General features: G+C 37.9%; 1 protein-coding gene across 3 annotated transcripts in view; it reads right to left on the minus strand.

Annotated features, from left to right (window-relative positions):
- Positions 1-25,944, minus strand: part of RUFY2 (RUN and FYVE domain containing 2) — a 74,563-nt gene that overhangs the window by 31,236 nt on the left and 17,383 nt on the right. For 2 of the 3 annotated variants that reach the window (XM_060126698.1, XM_060126697.1), the window contains exons 9-16: positions 24,214-24,315; positions 23,994-24,110; positions 22,986-23,153; positions 20,916-21,013; positions 18,371-18,490; positions 10,056-10,185; positions 9,655-9,749; positions 5,206-5,254 (exon numbers count right to left, since the gene is read on the minus strand). In XM_060126698.1, coding sequence (XP_059982681.1) covers positions 5,206-5,254; positions 9,655-9,749; positions 10,056-10,185; positions 18,371-18,490; positions 20,916-21,013; positions 22,986-23,153; positions 23,994-24,110; positions 24,214-24,315 — 879 coding nt within the window. Of the gene's footprint in view, positions 1-5,199; positions 5,255-9,654; positions 9,750-10,055; positions 10,186-18,370; positions 18,491-20,915; positions 21,014-22,985; positions 23,154-23,993; positions 24,111-24,213; positions 24,316-25,944 lie in introns of all 3 variants that reach the window. The other variant, XM_060126699.1, reaches the window with a different exon arrangement.

Raw genomic sequence — 25,944 nt, forward strand, 5'->3', positions numbered from 1 at the left:
GTGAGATCTTCCGGACCGGGGCACGAACCCATGTCTCCTGCATCGGCAGGCAGACTCTCAACCACTGCGCCACCAGGAAGCCCGAAGTGTGTCCATATTTCATTGGAGATCAAACAAGCCTAACTAAAAGAATTGTGGGCTGACTCACATGATAACTTATTTTTGAAAGGGCTATTTTATCTTGAAGATTATGAGTTTGGACGAACTAAGGTAATTGGCAGTGGAAAGAATCAGAACATGTGAAATTCCTTAAAAATTTATTGACTTAACTTTGTGTTACACATAATTTAAAAAAAAAACCCCTTTACACTTAAAAAACAACAAAAAAAAGGAAAGAACCCTAAAGAATATCCAGTCCAGAAACACTTAAGGATAAATTTTCATTATGTGAAATGCATGAGTCTGGCATTATGTATATATACCTTATATACAGCAAATCCACAAAATTTGAAGAGATTTTGGAAATCAGATGATTGATTTCGTTATTTTAGGTAAGACTTCACCTTAAATTCAGTTCTACACTGCTATTAATTTCCCTCACCTTCTGTAACTCACAAATTTAATAGTTACTATGTAAACTTTAGTGGCAAATATAAGTAGTGTCGAACAGGTGGAAGTTAACTTGATACCTAAAATTTCTAACTTGACCCATTCTTTCTTTGTTGTTGTCGTCGTTGATTTAAATTGAAAACAATTATTGAAGAATTTGGAGGGAAAATTTTGACCCATTCTTAACTAACCAAGCTCTTGGCTAGAAAAAGCATTTGTTTTTCCCCTATGAAAGCAACTTTGTTAGGTGGTGCCCATTTTATTTCAAGAAGACCTAAGTGAAAGATGAGTCCTCTGCTTCTGATTAATCTCATCACATCTCCCTTTCAGAAACAGCCCAGGCTAAGCTACATTGCCACTGCTTCTAAAGAACCAAGTATATCTGATTACCACTTGGGAGATGGAACAAGTGCCACCTACAACAGTGTACCTCTAAGGCATAAGACCTTTACCAGCTAATGAGAGAAAAGTCTTCCAAGCAGAAGAGCCCACAGACATATTTCTCAAAAGCCTGAGTTGTCTTGAAAGCCTTTTCTACCTGACAGAGTTCTCTGAAGAAAGTGAGACAAGGACTAAGTATTCACAGATCAAGGTCACAAGGTTAATATCAGCTGTTTTTATTTCACAGTCTTAACCAGCAGCTATTATCTGATATAGCAGAGGTAAGACAAAAGGTGTTGGGTTACTGCACTTCAGGCAGTCTAAGGCTCCTTCGAACACAGGATTGTAAGAAGTGAAGGTTTTAAAAAAAAGAAAGAAAAGAAAAGGGAAAGCCTAGACAGCTTATATCAGACACACCAGCAGAGTCATATGACTTGAATCGTGGAATTTTCTTTTAAAGCAAGATGGGGCCGTAAAGATAATTCAATCCAACTTGAAGAACACCATAAAAAGGAAAGTGATTTGCCAAATGTCCCAAAGCCACCTAGTGGAAGCAACTTTGCTTCCTGCCCAGCTATATTTGTAAGGGATGGAGAGCCTGATGTGAAGCAGATTTCCAAGCAGTATCATTTGGTTCAGAAGTAACCTTCTGACATCAGGGTTGAGCTTCCAACTTTATTTCCAGACTTATTTTAATTTGACTGAACTTACCCTGCCCCTCTCCCAAAGAGAAAAGCTGTACACTGTACGGTAAGCCTAGTGTATTAGCTGGAAGGGACCTCAGAGATCAGCACCTTCAAGCTTTCATTTTACAAATAAGAAAACTTGACACCCAGACAGCTGAAGTAGCTTCCTCAACGAAACAAAGCTGTTTACAAGCAGAGCCAAAACTAGAAGGGAGAAAGCTACTGCTCGGCAAACAAATGGCTATTTTTCTCTGCCCAGTTCCAGAATGTCAGCCACACAGCTTAAACCCTCCTAACAGGATATTAGAGGATCCTTCTCTAGAGAAAGTCAACTGCCCCAGAGAGAAGTCTTGTAGGTACTAACATTGAGAAAGGATACCCATCAGTTCGGTAGTTAACAGATTTTTCTATGCTTGAGGCCTACCAGTCTATTACAACCCACCCCCATCCACCTAACCAACACAGGGCTTTCAAGATTTTCTTTTTGTGCCTTTTATTGAAATTGGGAGATTATCCAACATTTGAGGAAAGATTGGGGCATGAGGTACTCCAACCAAAGAACAAACCCAAGAATGGAATTCAGAAGAAACAGAATGGAAGTAGCAAAATAAAACTTTAAAGAAACTATAATGAATATCCTCAGAGATAAAATAACAGGATGCTATTTTAAAAAGGAAAAATGAGCGAATAAAAGCCTGCTGAGGGACTTCCCTGGTGGCACAGTGGTTAACAGTCCACCTACCAATGCAGGAGACACGGGTTCGATCCCTGGTCCGGGAAGATCCCACATGCTGCAGAGCAACTAAGCCTGTGTGCCACAACTACTGAGCCTGCACTCTAGAGCCCGCGAGCCACAGCTACTGAAGCCCGTGTGCGCCTAGAGCCCGTGCTCTGCAACAAGACAAGCCACCACAATAAGCCTGCGCACCACAACTAAGAGTAGCCCCCGCTCGCTGCAACTAGAGAAAGCCCGCACACAGCAACAAAGACCCAACAGAGCCAAAAATAAATTAATTTAAAAAAAGAGCCTGCTGAATATTAAAAATATGATAGCAGAAATAAAAAACGTCTCACAGAAGGCTGAACCTGAATCCAACCAAGCCTTTAGATTTAATTTCCAGTTTACAGGCTTAAATAAGGGGATAGAGTAACAAATTTAAGACTACTATGAACAAGCAATCAGATAAAATCTGAAATGTGAGAAACTGTAGGACAGCTGTTCCAGACCCATCAACTGGACAATAGCAAGGACCAAAAAAAAAAAAAAGACAAAGTCACATATAAATCCATTTTCATACATATAAAAACAGGGAAATCTGGATAATATTTTGTTAAAGCTAGACATGAATGATAAAACTATAAGAAAAACAACATAATGATTAACAAAACGTAGAGGACTGTTACTACAGGGAAGGGAATGCAATCAGGGAGCACACATGTTCTATTATAAGCTAAAACAGAGTATGCCAGTGTTTTTTTTTGTTGCGGTACGCGGGCCTCTCACTGTTGTGGCCTCTCCCGTTGCAGAGCACAGGCTCCGGACGCGCAGGCTCAGCGGCCATGGCTCATGGGCCCAGGCGCTCCACAGCATGTGGGATCTTCCCGGACCGGGGCACAAACCCGTGTCCCCTGCATCGGCAGGCGGACTCTCAACCACTGCGCCACCAGGGAAGCCCTGTGCCAGTGTTTTTAAGTTATACTATATGTGTCCTCTTTTGCATATATGATATATATTTAACAGTGAAAAAATTTTACAGAGTTTAAAAAATGACAGTTGGGCAGACATCCCTACGTATCTCCTAAAAAAAGTGTGAAAGCAGAATAAAGGCATACAGATTCATAAAATCTTTACCTTCATTCACCATTTCCTAGGAGGCTACTAAAGGAAGCACTGCCCAGTGGGGATTCCCTGGCAGTCCAGTGGTTAGGACTCCACACTCTCACTGCAGAGGGCCAGGGTTCAATCCCTGGTCAGGGAACTAAAATCCCACAAGCCGAGTGATGTGGCCAAAAAAAACACCCCAAAACAGTTGAAAGAACGAATGGCAGCAAAGGGAAATGCCAAGACAAGAGTGACCAGACCAGGGACTTCCTTAGTGGCACAGTGGTTAAGAATTTGTCTGCCAATTCAGGGGACACGGGTTCAATCCCTGGTCCGGGAAGATCCCACATGCCGCGGAACAACTAAGCCTGTGCGCCACAACTACTGAAGCCTGCACGCCTAGAGCCCGTGCTCCACAAGAGAAGCCACCACAAAAAGAAGCCTACGCACCGCAACAGAGTAGCCCCCACTAGCCGCAACTAGAGAAAGCCCACGCGTAGCAACGAAGACCAAAAGCAGCCAAAAATAAATAAATAAAATAAATTTATTAAAAAAAAAAAAAGAAAAAGAGTGACCAGACCAGACAGGAGCAGTAAAGAAAAGACTCCAGAAGGGATGACTCCGACGGAAAAAGAAAACTAACCAGTTACCCGATTCATTTTACTACGTGAAAACCTTTTATCAAGAAGCACTTTACAGATTGTTTGAAAGTATAAGAAAACTCTGATGCTCAAATATAACAAAACTTAAAGGGGCAGGTAGGGGGAGAGTAAATATTAACTCCAGAGGAAATAAAAAGTAGTTCAAGAAAGAAAATATAATTGCAATATATTACCTGGTCCGGCAAGGAACAATATTTAAATAGTCATAATGAAGAATACACAGTAAATAAATGTCACAAAAACTTTTACTTAATTATACTGGGAGGGCAGTGAAGAGAAGACAGACCAGGGTGAGACTGAACAAAACTCCTCATCCACCATGCTAATGAGGCAATAGATAGGTCTAAATAGTACTTAAGAAATAGGGGAATAAATACCAGAAGAAACAACTAAAGGAATTAAAAGTAGCCTCCTTCTGGTGGCAGGAGCTGGGGTGGATAAGGGACAAGAGGGTGAAAACAAGAGACTGCTTCCATTTTGTTTTTTTAAGTTTTCCTTGTACAATTGGACTTTTTAAATTACTTTCATGTAACACTTTGATAAACCAAATGGGTAGCTTGTGTAGTAGGAAGCTATCTGCCACTGAAGTACTCGCACAGGGACTGTATTTTCTCCTGTGTTGTAAAGAGATTCTTGCATCCAGATACATTCAGAACCATATACTAATAAATTGTACCAAATCACTATCACATACATTAACTTACTCAATATTCAAAGCAACCCTATGCAAAATCATAAGCCAATTTCAGAAGAGAAAACTGAGACTCCATGGGGATATTTACCTGATGAAGGTCAAAAACTAGTAAGTAATAGACTAGCACAGGAATTTAAGGATTATCAAATTCAAATGCAATTTCACTCTATCTTCCCACACTTTGTAGGAAAGTGGAGAAAATTATTTCCAAGGTCATTTCCAACATGAGGAATTTTAATAATGTGTTCTAGAGGTATAGGGAAGAGATGGACCCCATCCTACAAGCTCCCCATTCACTGCTTCTGCTTCTATATATCCCAGGATTCAATAATAGTACACAGGGCCTTACCTTTACTGGAGACTTTCACATATATCCATACCTTCCTACTTGAGGAAAATACTTACACTCACCTGCAATGCTTTGTTGGCTTCTTTTATATCTTCTATTTTAAGTTTTGATCTAAAAAGATTATAAATAGGTCCAAATTTCAGTACACATTTTAAAATATAGACCATCTAGTAATTCATTAGAAAGGTATTGAATTTTCATAGGATATAAAATTGTATATACTATATTATTCTAATGACCTTCTTTGGCTAGTGGGATTATATTTAATATTTTCCTATATTTCCAAAATGTCCTAAAGCAAAAATAGTTTTGAGATTTAAAATTTGCTTTTTTAAAGAAACAATATTGGGCTTCCCTGGTGGCGTAGTGGTTAAGAATCCGCCTGCCAATGCAGGGGACATGGGTTTGAGCCCTGGTCCGGGAAGATCCCACATGCCGCGGAGCAACTAAGCCCGTGAGCCACAACTACTGAGCCTGCACACCTAGAGCCTGTGCTCCGCAACAAGAGAAGCCACCGCAACGAGAAGCCTGGGCACCACAACAAAGAGTAGCCCCTGCTCACCACAACTAGAGAAAGCCTGCACACAGCAACGAAGACCCAACGCAGCCAAAAATAAATAAATAAATTTATAAATTAAAAAAAAAAAAAGCATATTGGTGTTTTCATGTGGTTATGACTACTAATGACAGCTATTATTTACTGTAGGCTTATGATGTACCAGACACTATGCTATAAACTTTGCATGCATAATGTCATTTAGTCTTCAAAAACACTTATCAAGATGAAAAAAGTGAGGCCTGCTGAAGTTTAGGTGGTAACTGGGGAAGCCACAATTCAAACCCTGGTCCTCTGAGAACCCAAAGCCGACAGGTTAACCATTATGAACACTATTTCTCTAGCAGATGCAAAAGAGTGGTAAGTGAGAGTGGAAATATTAAGGAAGATGTAATTGTGATAGTTTTTCACCTTTTGAAAATACATATTAACATACAGGCTATAAATAACAATAATTATCTGTGATCCCACTACCCAGAGATGATAATCTCTAAATATCAATGAGTATGTGTATTTCAAATGGAAAAATTATTTACACAGTTTCCCACATGACTTAACAATATATCCTGAAAGGCTTAGAGCTACTGACTTGTTATTAACTATCTGCCACATCATTATATTAAATGGTTACATGGTATACCATGAAAAAGAATATGAAGTATGTAGTTTATATAATTATCCAGTGCTGAACTTTCAACTTGTTTCAAGTTTTTTTGCCACAAAATTGTTCATTAAAGTTGAAATGACCAAAACATTTGTATTATTTTTCTTAGGATAACAACTTAGAAATGTAATTACTGGATCAAAAGGTACATAAAATACTAAAGTCTCTGCTAATGAAGCAGAACATTAGGAAACTTGCTTTGCCCTACAAATGCTCTGTTCCAAGACATAAAAACAAAGTGTTAGTCTTTTATCTGGTGCATAATGACTCTTACAGTGGGAATAATCAATGTAAAATTACACAGTATAAAAATATTAACAGACTAATCAAATTTTCTTGGCTGAATTCACATCTACAAAATGTATCCAAGGAAAATTGATGCTGGTGGGAATTTTGGCCAAAACAGTAACTGCTATATAGAAAAACTAAGTATGGAATAAAAGAGCTTACTTAATGGCATTCATTACAGAAATACTTTCTATATGAAAATTTACTGGTATTGATATATTTCTGGTTAAAATGCCTCTATTCATAAATATGGACTCTAAAAAGCTTGCCCCCTTCTGATAAGAATTGCCAAAGTACCTAAAGAGTATCAGTTACAGTTCCACTAAACACAATGTACAAGAACAACTTTTCCTTGTCCCAGACAAGGAACAGATGTCTATATTATTAATTTTAATTAAATTCTATTTAGAAATATGTATTTGTTTGTGAAAATATTTCCACAGAATGAAAACAGCATAGAGAAGGGTCAAAATAAAACATGAGAATGTAATAAATGTGATACAATTATGACACTATAGGAAAACATCCATAAATTGTACAAGCCTCTGATAATCCTGAAACCCCTCCTTTGAGGAAAAAAAATCTTTAAGTTTCTTTATATGGAAAGAATAGCATTTACAGAATACTACATTTGGAAGAGTCCTGGTAATTTCTTTTTTATTCTTTCTTTTTTGTGTGTGTGCGGTACGCGGGCCTCTCACCGCCGCGGCCCCTACCGCCGCGGAGCACAGGCTCCGGACGCGCAGGCTCAGCGGCCATGGCTCACGGGCCTAGCCGCTCCGCGGCACGTGGGATCTTCCCGGACCGGTGCACGAACCCGCGTCACCTGCATAGGCAGGCGGACTCCCAACCACTGCGCCACCAGGGAAGCCCCATTCTTTTTTTTAACTCATATTCTTAAGTAAAAAAAAAAACCAAAAAACAAAAAAATCCTACCCCCCCTCCCACACACAAACCAGCAAACTTCAAAAGAACATGCATACAGTGCCGTTACACAGGGATTAGGTATGAAGTCAGTATACAAGGGAAAAATTTAGTAGTCAAAAAAACCCTTGAGGGGCTTCCCTGGTGGCGCAGTGGTTGGGAGTCCGCCTGCCGATGCGGGGGACGCGGGTTTGTGCCCCGGTCCGGGGGGATCCCGCATGCTGCAGAGAGGCCGGGCCCATAGGCTGTGGCCGCTGGGCCTGCGCGTCCGCAGCGGGAGGGGCTGCGGCGGTGAGAGGCCCGCGTACAGCAAAAAAACAAACAAACAAACAAAAAACTATAATTTGAGAATCAATGAACCAGAATAAAAGGAAAAAGGAAAACAACGAAATTCTGAATTCAGCTATCTGGACATCTAAGTGATCATGCCTTTAATACAACTATAAAGTCTCTAGTATTGAGTGGGAGATGGGTGAAAAGTAATACACATTCCTTGTTTTACTATTCTAACCTGTTTTCATATTAAACCTTTATGATCTTAAATAAATGTAAATATATTTTTTGTTGTGGGGATTGTTCACTGTTGAGTCCCTAGCACTTAGAATAGTGCCTGGCACATAGTATGAGTCGGATGAATACATGGAAAATCAGCACCTGGTCTGGCTCAAAATGATCAATGAATGGATGCCAGATTAGAATAAAAATCTTGCTTATTGAAATCATAATGCAAATTGTTCTTTGTAGAAACAAAAACATCTTTATCTTTTTGAGAGCTGGTATTTCCTTTTGTGGTTTTAGGGAACTACTCTTTTCTTGGCTGAGCCTCATAGCATGTGGGATATTAGTTCCCTGACCAGGGATCGTACTGGCGTCCCCTGCATTGGAAGCACAGAATCTTAACCACTGGACTACCAGGGAAGTCCCAGGGAACTACTCTTTACTATGCCCTTGGTAATCGTTCTCAAGACTTCCTAATGGAATCCCAACTTTAGCAATTAAGTCTCCATTCCAGTATGATTTCTATTCAGTTTAATGATTACAAAAGATATATATGACATATATATATAGCTAATCATATCCATATATATAATGAAATCCTCATATATGGATTTGTTCTGAGGTTAGCTAATTTTGGGGATTGATACTTGGGAGGAGGGAGGCAACTGTTTATTTTATACCTTTTGGTGCTCTTTGTCTTTTTTTGGCCGCGCTGCGCATGGCATGAGGGATCTTAATTCCCTGACCAGGGATGGAACCCACGTGCCCTGCAGTGGAAGCACAGCGTCTTAACCACTGGACCGCCAGGGAAGTCCCCTTTTGGTGCTCTCTGAATTTTCTAACCATATAAGACATCAAAGGGATTTATATAGGTGATAGGCTTATGGGTCATTGTGGCTTTCTTTTACTTTTTTGTATTAAAAAAAAAATGACACTATTTTTTTTTAATGTGACAGTGGTACATTCAATACTAAATTAAACACTCCAGAGTTTACTCTAGATAGCTGACAATATGTTCAATCAGGGCACAAAGATGAAGCTAATCCAAAACACAGACCATGTGGAATAAGGAGGAAAATGTGAGAAAGAGAGAACGCCATTTCTCCTTCTTGTCTTCATATAAACCCAGGAACACTTCATTGTGACAGAACCAACCACAATGCATGAAGTCAAGCCTCAACTCCAGACAACATCAAATACCATTCACTTTTCAAAATGCTGGCTCCTTCTCAGAACAGTCTGAAAAAGTTCTCTCCATATATTTTGAAAATTTGACTTTTGTTCTGAGAAAAATATATTAAATGAACTTCTGAATTCTCTGATTGGAAGAAATTAAACAAGAGTCTTAGATTTCATCTACTGGAAAATGTTTAGAGCTAACACTTACTAAAATGAACTTTTAAAAAAATCTCTCCAATCTACACCCTTATTTGTTAATCTTTAAAGTTGCTGTTTGGCTTTGTTTTTAATAGTTCATATCTTTCTATTTTATATTTAAACTCTTCTGTCTACTTGGTTTGGCACACTCATAACTTAATAAGGGTCAATGACTACTTAGTTGGATGAAAAAAGAGAAATTACTCGCTAAGTTTGTTGCCAAGTTCTTGAAGAGCTTGCTCCTGTTCATGATATATTTTCTTCAACTGGTGATTTTCATCCTGGAGGTGAAGGAACTCCTTCAAAACAATAAAAGACAGAAAATGCAATTTAAAAGAAACAAACTAGACACTGCATACATACAATTAAAGGATAGGAATGTATCCTTCAGCTTTTCATAAAAAATAGCTGCTCTAAAAAAAAAAAAAGCTGCTCTATCAACTATCAGCTATTTTCCATTCATTTAATCTCCTTACTGATATTTTTAAAGATGACCAGTATACTCTGTTTCCTTGGTATAAAAGTAAATTATTATTTGATCCTCTTTTTAAATAACTTAACTGTCATCAAGATAGAATTTTTTAAGTTTTACCACCATTATTTACTTTTTTAAGACTAAGGATTTGTTGGGTCTCATTTCTAAGATGAGATAAGGTGTCTTTCTCCTTTTGAAGATCTTCTTGCAAAGTTTGCCTCCATTCCTTCTCAATCTTCAGATCGGTTTCCAGTTGCACCCTTGAATGACAAATAATACAGAGAAGTTCAGTGTTGTTTCTCACATGACGGTTGTATGTATTCTTCATTAACAGCATCTCTTTGGTTGATTACTTTCACCTTTGTAATGCAATTCTTCAGGTAGTTTCTTTCACAAATATTTTTTAGAAAACAAGTTCAGTAGCACAGGGTTTTCAGATCTCAAAGTCTCAGTTAATTTGTCAATCACAAAAACCTCCTGCTAAATGACAATTTGTCATTTATTAACTCTGTATACATAAATGCTGTATAAGCATGGAAAATGCCTGGAAGGGCACACCATACTATAAAGACTGGTTATATCTTAGAAATGGAACCATGTTCTGGGCCATGTGAAAATTTTTACCACAAACTAATGAAAAGTATTATTCTGATATAAGGATTACAGCAACCACAAAATCAATTCAACATCAGAAACAGAAAAATCAGCCCTGGTGCCAAGCGCTACTTTGCAGATTACTGTTGGAAGCTGACCCATTACAGTACAGAGCTAAGACCAGGGAGACACTAGAGGAAAATTCACACTGTCTGAAAATGCCAGTTCACATTTGAAAGCTCTATTTCATCATTCAAACAACAGGTGCTAGCTGGAAAAACAAAAGTAGTCAAATTCTTACATTTTAGGAAACCCCCCCAAAATAATTCCAATAATTATTGCTCATAAGTAGTTGTAACAGGTGAGGTGTATACTAATAATGCCATAGTTCCTAATACTATACATTTTAAATTATAATGTTATGTCATAATATTGAGAATATCACCGTATTACATTATATTATATTTTTGTGTTAATATAATTACTTTTGTTTCCTCATAAAGTTAGCATTTCCATCTACAGCCAAATTATTTTCAGTGAAGCAATTTTAGATTTTATAATTAAGGTTGAAGAGACAAGATACCTCAAAATGGAATTTACAAATTGTTGATAAATACCATTCCACCACAAATTTAAAAGGGATACAGAGGGACAGGTATATGCTACTAACACTGAAGTAAGCAAAGTACAGAGTGAGTGCATTGTTGAGTGGCCGCATCATCCAGAATCAGAAAAAACTGAGAGAAAAAGCAAAGGAAAAATTTTGTTTTTAAGTTATTTAAAATATATTGTCAAAACACATGTAGACCACGAAGGGCAGAAACCATAAAGGGAAAAAAAAAGGGAAAATAGAACTATATAAAAATGTAAAACGTCTAAATGAAAAAAACACTATAAACAAAGTTTAAAAATAGAGCTTCCCTGGTGGCACAGTGGTTGAGAGTCCGCCTGCCGATGCAGGGGACGTGGGTTCGTGCCCCGGTCCAGGAAGATCCCATGGGCCGTGGAGCGGCTGGGCCCGTGAGCCATGGCCGCTGAGCCTGTGCGTCTGGAGCCTGTGCTCCGCAACGGGAGAGGCCACAACAGTGAGAGGCCCGCGTACCGCAAAAAAAAGATATAAATAAATAAACAAACAAACAAACTATAGGGGCTTCCCTGGTGGCGCAGTGGTTGAGAGTCCACCTGTCGATGCAGGGGACACGGGTTCGTGCCCCGGTCCGGGAAGATCCCACATGCTGCGGAGCAACTAAGCCCGTATGCCACAACTACTGAGCCTGTGCTCTAGACCCCACGAGCCACAACTACTGAAGCCTGCATGCCTATAGCCCATGCTCCGCAACAAGAGAAGCCACCGCAATGAGAAGACCCCGCACCGCAAAGAGGAGTAGCCCCCACTAGCCACAACTAGAGAAAGCCCGTGAGCAGCAACTAAGACCCAATGCAGCCAAAAATAAATTAATTTTTTAAAAACACACACAAAAAAACTATAAACTTAGAAAACATTTTCATTGTATGTGAAAAACCCACAATAAACACATAAAGAGCTCTTTCTTATATAAATAAATATTAAAAAGCTGAACACCACAGAGGAAAAACTAGAGGCTATGAACTGGCAATTCACAAAATAAAGAAATACAAAAGGCTATTACTAGTAATCAAAGATATGCAAATTCAAACAATAAAGCACAATTTTTCAGGCTAAATGATTCCTTTAGGTTAACTGAGATACGATAGTGTAGACCTATAGTAACTGATATGATACAATGTCCATAATGTAGTAAATACAATAAACAAGATACTAAAGAGCATGTAGCATGATCCTCTTTCTATTGATAAAAAGCAAAAAATATCTATGCATACCCAAAAAGAATGTTCATCAAAATGCTAGAAAAAGGTATATCCAGGGAATTCCCTGGCGGTCCAGTGGTTAGGACACCGCACTTCCACTACAGGGGGCTTGGGTTTGATCCCTGGTTGGGAACTAAGGTTCCCTCATGCCACAAGCGCAGCCAGAAAAATAAAGGTATATCCCATTTTTATTTTCTTCACTTTTTTCCATATTTTCTTACATTTGGTCAACAGCATGTAATATTTTCATAATCAGAAACCAAAAAAAGTTATTTCCATTTTAGGTGAAAAAATGGAATTTGTTTTTCCTGGACAAAGTCCCAACTGCCTATTTCTACAGAAACAGTTCCAATTTTTCTGAGGGATCCCCTTGATCTCCAAATTGTTAACATGTTTATGCTCTACCAAAATGGCACCCAATGAGAAATGAAATTACTTTCACAGTTTCAGCAGGGACAAACATCTTCTCTCCACAGCTGTACCCAAGACCTATTGAGTAGGTTAGCCCTACAGGGAAGGACCAGGTCCCTGGAGCATTATTTGGGTCATTCTTTGGGCAGGGATCAAATAGAGGCATCACTGTAGAATTAATATCAGACTTGTCTTACCTACCCTTTTGTCAAACTCTAGAAAAGTCATTCAGTAACACAGAGTAGTGAAGTTTCAAGATTGTATTCTATTGACTGGCAAAGTGTCCCAGTCTTACTTTTCACATTTTTCCATTTGGCAGGGTACAGGGACTTAAACAACAAAACCCTTGGCACCATTAATAAACTTGATGACTTAAATGTTCTTTGTGATTTCTGTTGCCAAGGGAGTCCTGAAAGTGCTTTTGTGAAAGTCTTAAAATTAAGAGAAAATGTTCGTTTGCCGAGTGGTGGTTTTTTTTTTTGGGGGGGGGGGGCGGGGGGCGCATGTGAGTTTTAGTTTCACAATTTACAAATGATGTAAGTTTCCAACCAAGGTAATACCCCCTGGCCTAAAGCCTTATTCTATATAACAATTTCTCAAAATGTTATTTTTGTGGTAGATTTAAAAGGAACTTAATTCGGTTCTGAACAAGGTGGAGTAAACACATTTCTACCTATCCCTCCAACTAAGTACAGTTAAAATCCCTAGACATTATATATAAACAAACATAAGAATATCTTGAAATGGGGAGAGAAGAAAGCAGACCAGCCAGAATTCAAGGAATAACATGGTGATGAGTTCCCTGAGGCTTCTTTTTGCCTTCCTTATAGCTCTGACTGGATGTAGAAGCCCACAACCCACAAACAGCAATGGGCACAGACAAAAAAAGCCCCAAGAAAAGCCTACTCTCTCCTGCCAAAGAGCTAGGAAGAAGCAGCCTAGCGTGATAGAAACCTTTTCAACGATAAATGCCCTATTCCAAAAAAAAAACACCAGAGGAAAAAACCATGCCCACCCCAACCACTGTCAGCAAAAGCCAAATGGGGAGCCTAGTTTCTACCCTCACCTGGCAATAATGAGGCATCCCTCCCAATTCCCACTGTTGTAGTATCAGAGAAAGAGCCAAGTGCGGAGCCTGGACTTTTTTACCATCACCCAGCAGTAATGAGGTATCTCTCCCCATCCACCTCTACGGTATTAGTGGAAGTCACATGGAGAGCGTGGACCTTTATTCTTATGCATCAGTAACAAGGCTTTTCTCACCCTCTCCACAGTGTCAGCAAAGGCCAAGTGGGGAGCCTAGATTTCTACCCTGGCCTGGGGTTAGTGAAGTACCTCTCTCACTCCCCTCCAGGGTCGTGTCAGCAGAGACCAAGAGGGAAGCATGGACTCCACTCCCACTTGATGGTAACAAGGCACCACTCTCCCTCTCCACAGTGGAGACTGAGTGGAAAGCACAGATTTCAAGCCCTGCCCACTAGTTAGGCACCCTTCTCCATTCCATCCAGGATGGTCCTGGGCTTCTACCCCTACTTGGTATGAAGAGTCAGTGTCCACGTTCCCCTGCTGGTGTGGTTTCAGTAGAGGACTGCTAAAACATAAGATTTAAGTAAGATGCAGTCTCATAACATAGTTCCCAAAATGTCCAGAATGCAGTTGAAGAATACCTGTCATACCAAGACCCAGGAAAAATCAACAGATCCCAGGAAAAATACAGATGGCAACATGTCAGATAATTCAAGATGTTGGATTTAACTAATAAGAATTTTAAAGCAGCCACCATAAAAATGTTCCCATGACCAACTAAGAATATGCTTGAGGAACCCTCCTACACTGTTGGTGGGTATGTAAATTGGTAAAACCACTACGGAGAACAGTATGGAGGTTCCTTTAAAAACTAAAAATAGGGTTTCCCTGGTGGTGCAGTGGTTGAGAGTCCGCCTGCCGATGCAGGGGACACGGGTTCGTGCCCCGGTCTGGGAAGATCTCACATGCCGCGGAGTGGCTAGGCCCGTGAGCCATGGCCGCTGAGCCTGCGCGTCCGGAGCCTGTGCTCCGCAACGGGAGAGGCCACAACAGTGAGAAGCCCGCGTACCGCAAAAAAAAAAAAAAAAAAAAAAAAAAAAACCTAAAAATAGAGCTACCATATGATCCTGCAATCCCACTCCTGGGCATATACCTGCAGAAAACAGTAATTGGAAAAGATACATGCACCCCAATTTACAGCAGCACTATTTACAATAGCCAAGACATGGAAGCAACCTAAATGTTCATCAACAGATGACTAAATACAGATGTGTTATATTTATACAATGGAATATCAATCAGCCATAAAATGCCATTTGCAGCAACACAGACGGACTTAGAGATTATCATAGTAAGTGAAGTAAGTCACACAGAGAAAGACAAATATCATATGATATCACTTACATGTAGAATCTAAAAAAAAATTAGATAAATGAACTTATTTACAAAACAGAAATAGAGCCACAGACATAGAAAACAAACTTATGGTTACCAGAGGGGAAAGGGGGGAGTTTGGGATTAACATATACACACTACTATATATAAAATAGATAACCAACAGGTCCCACTGCCTAGCACAGGGAAGTATACTCAATATTTTGTAATTACCTATAATAACCTATAAGGGAAAATAACCTGAAAAAATATATAGATGTACATATAACTGAATCACTTTGCTGAACCCCTGAAACTAACACAATATTGTAAATCACCTATAGTTCAACTAAAACAACAAAACAAAAAACTCCCAAAATGTCATTTCCTCTACCTGGAAATTCCCTCTCCTGCCCAGATAGTGACTTAGACTCTTGGGTATCATTTAAAATACAGTTTATATTTTAACTCCTCTGAAAAAAAAAGAATATGCTTGAAACAAATTCATGAATAGGAAGTTTTGAAAGGAAGAAAGGAAATTTTGGAAGGGAAAAAGAGTCAAACGGAAATCTTAGAACTGAAAAATGAAATAATCTCACTGTATGGTCTCAATAGGAGAATGAAGATGATGAGGAAAGAATGAATGAATTTCAAAACAGAACAACAGAGACTGCCCGATCTGAACAACAGAAAGAAAACTGACCGAAAAAAATATATATAGTGTCAGGGTCCTATGGGACTACTAAAAAAAAAGACCTAACATTCATGATATCAGAGTCCCAGAAGAAGAGGAGAAAGCAGGTGGAACTGAAAAACAAATATCTGAAGAAATAATAGCTGAAATTTTTTCAAATTTGGCAAAGATAAGCCTAATGACCCAAGAAGCTGACCAAAGGCAAAAAAGGATAAATCCAAAGAAAGAATCTGGAGGGTAACTACAGGAACAATGATTCAAATGACAGTCTACCTTTCATCAGAAACTACGAAGACCAGGGCTTCCCTGGTGGCACAGTGGTTGAGAGTCCGCCTGCCGATGCAGGGGACACGGGTTCGTGCCCCGGTCTGGGAAGATCCCACATGCCGCGGAGCGGCTGGGCCCGTGAGCCATGGCCGCTGAGCCTGCGCATCCAGAGCCTGTGTTCCGCAACAGGAGAGGCCACAACAGTGAGAGGCCTGCGTACCGCAAAAAAAAAAAACTACAAAGACCAAAAGAAAATGGCACAACACTTTTCAAATGCTGAAAGAAAAGAACTGTCAACTCAGAATTTTAAGGATATTCTGAAAATATCCTTCAGAAATAAGGTGAAATCAAGACATTCTCAGATGAAAGAGAACTAAGGGAATTTGTTGCCAACAGACCTACCTTAGAAGAATGGCTAAATGAAGTTCTTCAGACACAAAGAAGGAAACTTGGAGCATCAGGAATGAAGAAAGAACAATAGAGAGTTTTCTAAATTATGCTTAATGGTTGAAGCAGAAACTATATCATTGTCTGATGTGGTTCTCAATATTGCATAGAGGAAATATTTAAGCAAATTATATTGTAAAAAAGAGAACGTAAAAAGACCTAAGTGGAGGTAAGGCTTCCACACTTCCCTCGATATAGTAAAATGTTGATACCAGTGGTGAAAAGTTGCAGATACATGGTACAATGTCTAGAGTAAACACTTTAAAAAATCTATACAAAGAGATACACTAAAAAATACTATAGATAAATCAAAAGGGAATTCTAAATAATGTTCAAGTAACCCATGAGAAGACACGAAAAATCGAATAGAGGAATGAAAATACACAAAACAGCAGATTTAAGCTCTAACATATCAACAATTATACTAAATGTAAATAGGCTAAATACATCCTTAAAAGAGAGATTGGCAGAATGGATAAAAAACATGCACTATAGGAAACTTACTTCAAATATAATGATACACATTAGGCTGAAATTAAAAAGACAGAAAATGTAAACATTAATCTTTTGTTTACTACATGAAAACATTAATCAGAAGAAAGCAGGAGTGGCTATGTTAATATGAGATAAAATAGACTTCAGAGCAAATAAAACTACCAGAGACAAAAGGCACATTACATAATGATAAAAAGGTCAATTCACCAAGAAGACACAGCAATCCTAAATGTGTAGGCACCAAACAACAGAACTCAGAATACAAGAAGCAAAAACTGATAGAACTAAAAGTAGAAATATACATATCCACAATTATAGTTGGGATAGTTCAACAAATACTCTCTTGATAACTGATAGAACTACTAGACAGAAAATCATCAAGAATAGAAAAGAACTTAAAAACATCTCAATGGATTTAAAGGTAGCTTAGCAAGTTACACATCATACATGGTATGTGATCTTGTTAATGATCTGTTAAACATAATATTGGGTTGGCCAAAAAGTTCGTTCGGGGTTTTCTGGAACATCTTATGGAAAAACACGAATGAATTTTTTGGCCAACCCAATATATAACTCTTTATTTTCTATTGTTGTTTTGCTGTTTTCTTTAATAACAAAGTGGTACATATTTATTGGGGAAAAAATACTGATGTTTATAAAGTAAAAAGTAAAATACCCTTGTCAATTTACCATCACTCCCTTGAGATAACCATTTTCCAGAATCTGTATTCTTTAAACTCTTTTCTATGTATATGTAAATACACACATACACAGTTTTAATTTTATAAAAAATGGGATAATACTTAGCATACTGTCTGCAACTTATGTTTTTCAACTCAGTGACATATACTGACATCTTTCCTAGCTGGTAATATATAGATCTATCATATGAAGTACTAATAAAAATGTTTTCAGAAAATATCACTTTCTTTCATAACGTAAGCTCCTTTGAGTTACAAAGGCCTATTATACTCAGTATCTAGAAACATAATGGCTGTCAGATTAATGCTGAACAACAGCAAAAAGAATAAAAGTCTCCTTGAGCAAGAAGACAGCAAGACAATTGAAAGTACTCTATAAACAATAAAGGGAGCAAAAACATAAGTTTTATCACAATTATGCTTTCTAGTTTTTTTTTCTGTTTTCTTTTTTGGAAGGAGAACTCCACAACCTAGCCAGCATCATTAAATAAATAAAAATATAGGTTGTCTACCATTATGTGCAAAAAAATGGGGGGGGAAGAGGGGGAAATTATGTTAATACAAGTATTTATTTCCAAATATACTCACAGCTGTTTCTCCTTTTGGGAGATTTGTTTCTGCAGACCGTCGAATTTACTCTGGCATTCTTGTAGATATTTCTTGTCCTCATCTTCAGTGTCCATTTGCGCCTTCTCTGCTTGCTGCAATCTGGTGTAATTCAAATCAACTTTGGGTAAAACTGAGGCTAGAACTAGGGTGTAAAAGGGTGAAGAAGACAAATAAAAGAAAAATGGGGAAATAGAAACATTTCTAAATGAAAACAAAGTTTGGGGGAAAACTCACAAACTCAAACGTGAAAGAGCCACACAATGTCTAGAAATTGTTTTGTGATTTTTTTTTCAATATAACACATAATATACCCAGAATACTATCTTCAAATGTGCTTTATTTCTTGTTCATAATTAACAATGCAAAGCAATATAGCCTTTACCACTTATGTAAAGCATAATGTGTTAACTTTCAAAGTATAATACGTGTGTTACTGCCTTTTTACAAAACCATGAAAGTATAGTACTTATGTCTACACTAGGTGAAGAAGCCACATTGTTATATATTATGCTAGGATGTGTATGCTAGGAATCAAGTGTGCTACAAGGCCAGAGCAAAGACCTGCAATTACTTCAAATAACAGCCAAGTCTTCCCTATAGAATCTTTATACATTTACTAAATTATGCCAATGTTTTTTTTGTGTGTGTATATGTGTTTTAAGATTCAAAAGAATTTATTACTAGTTGGCAACATTCTCTAGAGATCATTTTTGTTCCTCATCACTGAATTTTTAAAATTAGCTTAAAATGTGTATTTCTTTTTTTCTGCTTTTATTTGTAAGTCATTGCTTCTCCCTGTGCTTAGCTCCACTCCCTGCCTCCTATGGCCATCTAGGATTTCTTAGATTTAACGTCACTACTTTTATAAGAAAACATCTCCCAAGTATTCAAGGGACATTAAGTCCTTGTAGGGGATCAAAAGAGAAATTGCTATTCAACTAACCAAAAAAATTACCTCTTCTTTTCTTCCTTAAAACCATGCCAATGGCGCAACCCTCACACATTTCAAAAGTATAAAGGCCACTTCCAAAAAAAGAGAGTTAAGTGTAACATTCAAGTTATCTCTAAATTTAAATTTAAAATATTAAGATGGAGAGATGGGAGACCCAAGCTTTTCTCTAAGGGTACAGAAATGAAAATAAAAGTCAGAGTGAGGTAGGCCTTGAAGTTGTGCTATCACAGAAGAGGGCTAAGGGGAACTGGAAAATCAAGGAGCTAAAGCATAAGATGATGGCCAATCTGGGTTATAAACTATTTTAAAACATAGTAAAAAATCAGTAAAGGAGCTAGTAGGCAAAGAGTGGGCCAATGGGGAAAAAAGTCTGTGCCAACACATTGTGAAACCAAAGATTAACTTATTATTAAACAATTTTTATATTTTCCATCAAAAAGTAGCTAAAAAGATAAAACTGCATTCGAAAATTCTGACCTTCAAAGGGTCAATACTCAAATAAGCCCTTGTGCACAAGGTATGAGGAATTTTTGGAAATCCAAGTGCACCCACTCTGCTTTATGGCAGTGTATTACCACAGCAGCTGATCAATAAGTGTACAGGGTTCCTAATACCCTTTCACAATACATAATAGCATAAATTCTTTTTCAATTTAATATATTATAAAATTGTTGGTTCTCTTTTAGTCTGTTTGAATACAAGTGGTTTTCAGAAAGATATATCTTTGACCAGCTTGTACTGGTCCTGAGTGTCACTGCTGGCACATTTCACCAATGACATTGCAATTGTTCTAGTTTGAGTTAACAAATCATTGTCACTTCAAAATGGAATGGACAGAAATCAAAAACAGAAAAAGGTAATAAAGATGTCCAAAATGTAAAAATGGGGATAAAGAAAACAAAAAAGAAAAAAGAAGAAAGAGGATGTCAATAAAAGAATATTCATGTCAATAAAGCATTAATAGTTATGTTTTTCATAAGTAGATTCAAAGAAAGCAATGATAAGACATATGTTGACACCAACATGACAGGTCAATGGAAATACATTACACTTTCCAACAATAAAAGTGAAAAATGCCAATATAAAACAATTCAATTTAAACAAAATTATTTCCTGGGTTAGGCTGAGGGTCCTAGCTCAAAGAAACACAACTAAACTGCCAACTCAGAAAGCTTGATTTCACATAAAGGGATGGTGAATGACAAGGGATATGACAATCAATATGCATGGAAATCAATCAGGGATAATTCCACCATGGATTTTGTTCGTTTTTCACTTTTTCAAGGTTTTTGTTTGTGTATTTGTTTTATGTAATACATTGAACCAAATGAAACTGCCGATATTAGGCCTTTCTAAAAAATCTACAAAATGGCAAGTTCAAATGAATCAGGCTAATATAAAGCAACTTGATTCCATGCAACAACCAAAACAAAAAAGGCAAAATTCTGCTGGGCTTTAAAAAAAATTCCTAATCTAAATTTTCCTAATGGTCTTTGTGGCAGGTGTCAGAGTTGAATAAAGAAAAGGGGGGTAAAGAAAGGAAAAAAGAAACTAAGACTGGAAATGCTGTACCTTTGTTCCAGCTGCCTCATGGCTGCAGTAATTTTATTGGTTTTTTCTTCTAGTCGGGCAATTATTTCATTTTTTTCTTTCAAATCAGCTTCAGAACCCTATTTAGAAAAACATAAAAGCTACAGTGGTTTTGATTTTTAAACCTGAATATCTATAAGCTTTGTATATCATTTTGCTATGGGATTGTTACTTTGAAATGAGCAGAGTTTATTTGTTGATTAAAATACTCCTAGATGCACCCCTATGTTCATAGCAGCACTATTCACAATAGCCAAGACATGGAAACAACCTAAATGTCCATCAACAGATGAATGGATAAGGAATATGTGGTACATATATACAATGGAATACTACTCAGCCATAAAAAAGAAAGAATGCCATTTGCAGCAACATGGATGCAACCAGAGATTATCATACTAAGTGAAGTAAGTCAGAAAGAGAAAGAGAAATACCATATTATATCGCTTATATGTGGCATATAAAATATGACACAAATGAAACTATCTACGAGACAAAAACAGACTCACATACAGAGAACAGACCTGTTGCTGCCGAGGGGGAGGGGGAGTGGGGGAGGGATAGACTGGGAGTTTGGGGTTAGTAGATGCAACATGTAACATACAGAATGGATAAACAACAAGGTCCTACTGTATAGCACAGGGAACTATGTTCAATATCCTGGGATAAACCATAATGAAAAAAATATAAAAAAGAATGTATATGTGTGTATAACTGAGTCACTTTGCTATACAGCAGAAATTAACACAACATTGTAAATCAACTATACTTCAATAAAAAATAAATTAAAAATAAAATAAAATACTCCTAGATATAAAGCAGTACTACTACAACTAGTCTTCATTTAAAATGTAATAAAGGGAGAATTCCCTGGCGGTCCAGTAGTTAAGACTCTGAGCTTTCACTGCCAAGGGTGCTGGTTCAGTCCTGGTCGGGAAACTAAGCTCCCACAAGCTGTGCAGCAAGGTCAAAAAAAAAAAAAAAAAAGTAATAAAGGAAAAAAAACCTCAACCTTCAATATTTTCAGAAGATGACAGAATAAACTCGTGTAAAATATGCTATTTTTTCAAATTAAATTGTAAAGGGCTTTTGGCAACAAGTCTACTTAACAGCAATGTCACTTTATTAGAAAATTTGTAACAATTACAGTAAAGCATTTCAATCAAAATTAAATCTCTTAGGACTATACTGTGTAAAGAAGTTTACAAAAATGTCTTGCACATTTTGACTGAATTTTCCCAAAAGATTTAAGCTTCATCTGTTAATCTGTCAGCATTAAGAAACAAACTCAGGTAATTTTTTTGTTTGTTCTTTGACATTGCTACATTTCTTCAGCTTCCATTTAGGAAGTCACTGGTTTTTACTACAGACATGGCACAATTAAAATGGGCTCATAGGGCTTCCCTGGTGGCGCAGTGGTTGGGGGTCCGCCTGCCGGTGCGGGGGACGCGGGTTTGTGCCCCGGTCCGGGAGGATCCCACATGCCACGGAGCGGCTGGGCCCGTGAGCCATGGCCGCTGAGCCTGCGCGTCCAGAGCCTGTGCTCCACAACGGGAGAGGCCACAGCAGTGGGAGGCCCGCGTACCGCCAAAAAAAACCAAAAAACGCTCATCTCTTAAAAACCGAATCTTTCATACAAACATTCATTTTCAATTTATTTTTTATTTATTTATTTTTTGGCTGCATCAGGTCTTAGTTGTGGCACACGGGATCTTTCGTTGCGGCACACGGGATCTTTCGTTGCAGCGCATGGGCTTCTCTCTAGTTGTGGGGTACAGGTTTTCTCTTCTCTAGTTGTGATGCGCAGGCTCCAGGGCACATGGGCTCTGTAGTTTGCGGCACGCAGGCTCTCTAGTTGAGGCGCGTTAAGTCCAGTATTTGTGGCGCGAGGGCTTAGCTGCCCCACTGCATGTGGGAACCTAGTCCCCGACCAGGGACGGAACCGCATCCCCTGCATTGGAAGGTGGATTCTTTACCACTAGACCACCAGGGAAGTCCCTCATTTTCAATTTATATAACAAGAAGTTCCAAGAATTTAAGAACATTCCTTACCTGCAACTTTTGATACATCTCTATGTTAATTGCTTTAACTTCCTCTAGTTGTTGTCGAAGGCCTATCAGAGTATCTTGTTTCTCATGGATATCTTTCTCCAACAACTTCATGGCAAGTTCAATCTCATGTTTCATACTAACTTGTACCGCGAGCTCATTCTCCACATCCTGCAATTCAATACAGCCTCAATTCACACACTGCTTCAGGATGTCAAAGTCAGATACACAACAAGTAATGACAACAAAAAACAGTTACTATTTATTATGCAGACTACTCCTTTTGAGTTATAAGCCCCACTATAGGGAATCAACTAGGCCCTATAAGAACATTCTAAACATTTTCAAATGCACGTTTTGTTAAATGAAAGCATTTTCCACATTGTATTAATTATCACTATTTTAATGGCTAGAGAATTATGTATTCTTATGCCTCATAAACTCAGTATTAATTTTCCTTAAACAAAGAAATGAAGTAGTCCATATCAGTAAAGGCCAAAGATAAATCAAAAATCCCATTTCACAAACAGTTTTAATTTCTTCTCTTCAAGAATTTTACATCAGAAGGATCCTAACATTAAAGACAAAGAGCAAAAGGGATGGAAAGGCTGGCAATACTCTCTTCTTGACCTGGGTTGGTTACACAGGTATTTATGTTATAATCCATCAAGCTACATATTTGTATTTTTCTGTCAGTATTTCATAATTTAGGAAGGTTAAAAAATAAGTTAATTTTAAATATGACTTTACTATTTGAATATTGATATCTGAATACATCATTCTATTTTTTGTAATGCTGGTCACAATATACTCATTTCACAAACACAGACTGTAACATAGTTTAAAAACACTGTTTAAAAAACACTGACACAATGGGATTTTAAAGAATTTGAAGGGACTAAGGGGATCAGATTGCTATCCTACACCAAGGAAGATAAGGCTGATAGAGATTTTAGGTGGTGCTTAAGGGTAAACTATCATTTTTTCTAACGTAACTGTAATGTAACCTACTTGTCTTAACTGAGATTCATCTCGAAGCTGCCTTCTGGCTTCATTGTACATTTCATCTAGCCCCTGCCTAGAATGCTTATATGTTTGAAGCTCAGTTTCCACATCTACTTTGGTAACCTAGGAAGAAAACATAAAACTTTTAATTCTATAATCACTACTATTAATACAGCACAGATATATCCAGTCTATGCAAAAGTCCCCAAAATCAATCTATACTTACTTCTAGGTGCTGCTGTGTTTTCATTAAAATCAATTTATTTTCACTTCGTAATTGATGATTTTCTTCTTGGAGTTTAATGATATTATTCTTTGCTATTGCTAACTAAAAATAAAACAGGGGCAAGAAAAAAAGATTTTAAACATCTGTATTTATACTTGCTTTACAGGTTATGTTCATGACTATAACAATAGAAAATAAAGTTCGAAAACTTGTAAAATATCTCTCACATCTACAGAAATTTTCGTAAGAAAAATGTGCTCCTATTATCCCAAGATACCAATTAAAGGAATTATACTCTTATTTCTATTTCCTTTTGTTAACGAGTCAAATCGTATGTTAGTAGAAACATATTGCTTATCTGATTTATAATATGTCCTGAATACAAAGTGCATGAGTAAGCTTATGAAGAATTATATGGTAAACAGTAAGACTGTAAAGACTTGTGTAAAGGCAAAAACATCTATAAGGGAAGTTCCGCTATTACTGAAAATGTAACACAGACATTCATGATAATCAAACAGGACACCCTTGTGAAATCTGGGCATGCTGAGTGACTGACGATCACAAATATGAGACAGCTCTCACCCTCAGAGTTAAATATGAATGACTAAGTGACTTGGCTCTGAAGCCTAGAATGAAAAGAGGGATCCTAGGAAAGGAAAGCAGGAACTACTTCCCAATGTTGGCTTGCAAATAAATTTCTGAACACTTGGTCAGAAAGGCAACTCGAACTTCACAGTGCGCCTATTATGGTCAAGAGGCACAAACTAGTGAGGAGCTCTCTCTAATGGTCCCAATCTATCAAACTATCAAATGGTCCTCAACTATCAAAATGAAAATGCAGTCATGCAAACAGTCATGTGTTTCCTGGTTTGGGAAAATTAGGCCAATTCTAAAAGAAATATGAATTTTAATTAACATGTAAAGTAGGGTTCATAGCACTAATAACAGATTTCTTCCTCTAGCCTAAATAATTCTGAAAATGGAAAGCAATAATTCTTTTTAATTAATTAATTTATTTTATTTTTATTATTTATTTTTGGCTGCATTGGGTCTTCATTGCTGCGCGGGCTTTCTCTAGTTGCGAGTGGGGGCTACTCTTTGTTGCGGTGCGCGGGCTTCTCACTGCTGTGGCTTCTCTTGATGCAGAGGACGGGCTCTAGGCTCATGGGCTCTAGAGCACAGGCTCAGTAGTTGTGGCGCACGGGCTTAGTTGCTCTGCAGCATGTGGGATTTTCCTGGACCAGGGCTTGACCCCGTGTCCCCTGCATGGCAGGCAGATTCTTAACCAATGAGCCACCAAGGAAGTCCGGAAAGCAATAATTCTATGGTTAGATAGATTAAAAAAAACAAAACAAACAAAAAAAACACAACTTATCTCAAAAGCAACTTTATAAATAGTATTAAAAAGAGATCTGAGGGAGTTCCCTGGTGGCCTAGAGGTTAGGATTTGGCACTGTCACGGCTGTGGCCCGGGTTCGATCCCTGGCTGGGGAACTGAGATCCCACAAGCTGTGCGGCATGGCCAAAATATTTTTTTTGAAGTTTTTAAAAAATTTTTTAAAAAAAGAGAGCTGGGGTAAATTTCTGGTTCTGCAACCACCAGACAACTACTTCGACAATGCAGGAAACCAGAGCACATGGGATGAGTTTTACACATGGGAGTGTGGAGAAAGGGCGTACATGATCATGGACTGATGCTTGTAAGGAAAAGTAATCTGAATAGGAGAA

Source organism: Lagenorhynchus albirostris, chromosome 16 (genome assembly GCF_949774975.1).
Source record: "Lagenorhynchus albirostris chromosome 16, mLagAlb1.1, whole genome shotgun sequence".
NCBI classification, from domain to species: domain Eukaryota; kingdom Metazoa; phylum Chordata; class Mammalia; order Artiodactyla; family Delphinidae; genus Lagenorhynchus; species Lagenorhynchus albirostris.